The 3466-nt window shown below is 42.0% G+C and overlaps 1 protein-coding gene across 1 annotated transcript in view; it reads right to left on the reverse strand.

The window, feature by feature from the left end:
• LOC107565992 (bromodomain adjacent to zinc finger domain protein 2A) overlaps window positions 1-3466 on the reverse strand; it is a 34080-nt gene that overhangs the window by 7482 nt on the left and 23132 nt on the right. Inside the window, exons 18-22 of the mRNA XM_016251341.1 lie at window positions 2279-2916; window positions 1975-2185; window positions 1327-1482; window positions 1085-1245; window positions 679-744 (exon numbers count right to left, since the gene is read on the reverse strand). Of these exons, the coding sequence (XP_016106827.1) occupies window positions 679-744; window positions 1085-1245; window positions 1327-1482; window positions 1975-2185; window positions 2279-2916 (1232 nt within the window). The remainder of the gene's footprint in view (window positions 1-678; window positions 745-1084; window positions 1246-1326; window positions 1483-1974; window positions 2186-2278; window positions 2917-3466) is intronic.

Here is a 3466-nt window from a genome sequence, read left to right on the forward strand (position 1 = left end):
ATGTATCTATGTGAATCTCTCTCTCCCAAATATATATATATATATATATATATATATATATATATATATATATATATGTCAGGGGTGTTTCCTCTGAAGATGCAAGGGAGGCAGTGCCTCCTTTAACCTAATATTTCAATTTAAATAAAGTTTAATTAATCTGCAATACTGAAATAAAATAATGAAATTGATTAATACAGGTTTAAATGTTAATTACTATAATTATTTAAATTTTTATTATTATGTATTTTTTTATAACTTATTATATTATAAATAATTTATTTTCTGGATAGTGAGGACAGAAAACCAGGGGAAATGGCATCAGTAAGTGATGCCAGACATAGTCGTGAATAAACCGCAACGCTGACAATTTACTGAAACTCTTTGTTTATATGGGATGTGTTTTTGCTCTCATCTCAAAGGAATATCAAAATAATGAGTACAACAATATTCATTATATATATATATACACAGAGAGAAAGAGAGAGAATAAGACAAAATTAATTCAGACAAAAATCCCATAGCTGCGAATAAACCACAACTCTGACAATTTACTTTTAATTTAAGCACTCTGAGCAATTCGTCAGGTTGCGTCATACTCATCAAGAGTAATTCACTGAGCAGTTTCCTCTATTAATGGACTCATAACAGAGCACCTGAGTGTGTGCTTTTCACTACCTGGAATTGAGAGCATGATGATTCCTGACTAGCCTCATTGTCACTCTCTGCATTGGGAATGGAGACCTGGAAAAGATAATTGTGGACATGGTGATAAAGCGAGTGTGCTTGTGTGCTGCAAATCTAGCATACACAAACAGTGCCACCCTGTGGTCACTAATAGAGCAAGACCTTAACACACAGGTCTTCAACCCTGCTCCTGGGCACCCACGGTCCTGCAAAGATTATTTTCAACCTGCTTTGGCACACCTGCCGGTGTTTTCAAGCAATCTTGAGGCGCTTGATGAGCAGCTTCAGATGTGTTTGATTAGGGTTGTAGCTAAACTCTGCAGGACAGTGGGTCCCCAGGAAAAGGCCTGAAGTCCTCTGCCTTAGAGTACTGTGATTATTTCAAGGTTTTCTTTACCTTGAGCTGAAGGTCTGCACCGACTACTCTCTGCTCCAGATCTTCCACCCACTGGAGAACACTGATGTCTAACTGCAGGACTCTCTCCTGCTCACTCCACGCCTGTTTAGACGCCTCCAGCAGGGCATCACCATCCTCCACTGTCATCTGGAAGATGGGATCTGGGAGGAAACAATGGAAAAGAATGCATTAAACATGCCGCCATCAACCAAAGTCACTCTGTATATGCTGCTGCTCCTCACCGGTGACGAGCCGTGTGCAGACCTCAGACAGATACTCCCTGTGTTTGGTGAGGTGTTTGTGGAGCACTTTCTCACGAATGCCTCGTGGATGGAGGGCGCTCACAATGGCTGTCAGCTCCTCCGGTTCTCTGATCCACCACCAGCCCTTCACCATTTCTGTAAGACAGAAAGACAGTAAGCCAATGAATGCTACTCTGCTGGAAACCAAGAGTTTTAGTATGTCATTCAAGATACACAAATAACATTTTTCTTGGTGAGTAAACAATATTTCACTATGTAAAAGTAATGAATATTTTATAATAAATATTTTTCACATTTCTCTGCATTGTACCAATAGAGTATATTATTAAATTATAAAATTAATATAATTATTAGCTTCCCTCACAAACTCCCAAAGGTTCACAAAATCAGTTTGGGAAACTCTGGGCTGGATAAAGTTGCCTTGATGACATACAGTATTTCAACTAAACATAATAAACATCCATCCAAGGACAATTCCCAGGCTCAGTATTTCAGAGAAAACTAAATGGTCAAGTTGGCAAGGCTTAGAAAAACTTTTAAAGTAATCTATGAATGCAAGATTGCCAAAAACACATTTCATCCTTATTGTCAAGTCCAGCATGACTCCTGTAACATCACGGCACTCACCTAATGGAATAGGCTTCACCACCAGCTGAGTGAAGTACTTCAGTTCCACCTCTTGGAAGAGATTGGAGGGAGGTCTGCCACGCCTCTTCGCCGCACTGGATCGAGAGAGAGCCCGGGACGTCCCGCTGCTTCTCCTGCGCCTCCTACCGGCCCTGGGAGCTGGAGTGGAGCACACCTGAGGAAGAGGAAGAGGAGGAGTCTCCGTCTGCATCTGTGGTTGAGGAAAAAGAGGGAAGCAATCAGAAGGAGAAAGGTTCAGCATTCAGAATATTTATCAACTTTCTGACATTATTCAAGGGTGAACCTGCGTTGTTGGAGGCTGCGGAGGAGGAGCGAGCGGGTCACTATCGAGGGGTGCAGGAGTGTCTTCAGTGGGGGATGAAGCAGACGCAGGTGTGTTCTTGCACGGCTGGGAGATCGACGTCTCGTCGCACGGCTCCTTAGGCAACAGATTGAACCACTGGCCTCGTTTCTCTGCTTGCTCCCTCATGCTGTCCTCCGGCTGGCTGTTATCCTCGCCCTGACCGGCTCCAGATGCTGTGATCGGCGCGCTGCTGTCGGCCTCTGCGTGCTGCGGCTGCTCGAGAGGCGTCTGGAAAGCGGGCTGAGCAGGATCCTGCACAGGGGAGTTGAGGGCCGAAACCTCAGCTGCTGATCTGCTGCTACGGCGGCGGCGGCGGTTCTTGGCGGTTCGCAGGTGGAGCTCCACTTCGGGTTTGATCTTGCGCGGGCGTCCCCGGCCTCGAGGTCTGCTCATCAGAGAGGCCTCGCCGGGTAGAGGATCCGCCTCTGTGGGGGTAAGCTGGGACGCTCGAGGAGAAGAGGGGAGATGTGCGCCGAAAGCCGGAGAAGGGGGAGGCTCAGCTTTAACCTCTGTCTTCACTGGGGTTATGACCTTCACATAAGTCACAGGTTCATCACTGATCGTCACTTCACCTGAGGCTGAACACAAGGAATAAATAACATTTTAATTTTACAGTTGTAACGTAAAAATTCCTTTATTTTATATAAATTATTTAATATAACATTATATACAAAATTAAATAAAAACAAAATATTACTGTAATATTTAGTATTTTAGTTAATTTTATATTTTATTTAGTTCCACTACTAATAATAATAAATTATTATTATTATTATTAGATCACAACATTTTTTGCCAAACTGTGCAGCCCTACAAACAAGCACAGCAAACCTGAATATTTTTAATTGCATTAAATATTAATGTGGTTAACAAGAATTAAAAGAAATTAATCATATATACAGTAATCAACATTTGAAGTGGATCAAAACCTTTCATCAAAGTTGTTCTAAAACGAAAACAATCCCCGTTCTGGTCTTAGGACAACTTTGATGAAAGGTTTTGATCCACTTCAAATGTTGACTACTGTATATGCATGTGTGTGTGTGTATATATACATATATATATACACACACACACACACACATATATATATAAATATATACACACACACACACACACATATATATA

This window comes from Sinocyclocheilus grahami, unplaced genomic scaffold, assembly GCF_001515645.1.
Source record: "Sinocyclocheilus grahami isolate Dianchi unplaced genomic scaffold, SAMN03320097.WGS_v1.1 scaffold1039.1, whole genome shotgun sequence".
NCBI lineage: Eukaryota > Metazoa > Chordata > Actinopteri > Cypriniformes > Cyprinidae > Sinocyclocheilus > Sinocyclocheilus grahami.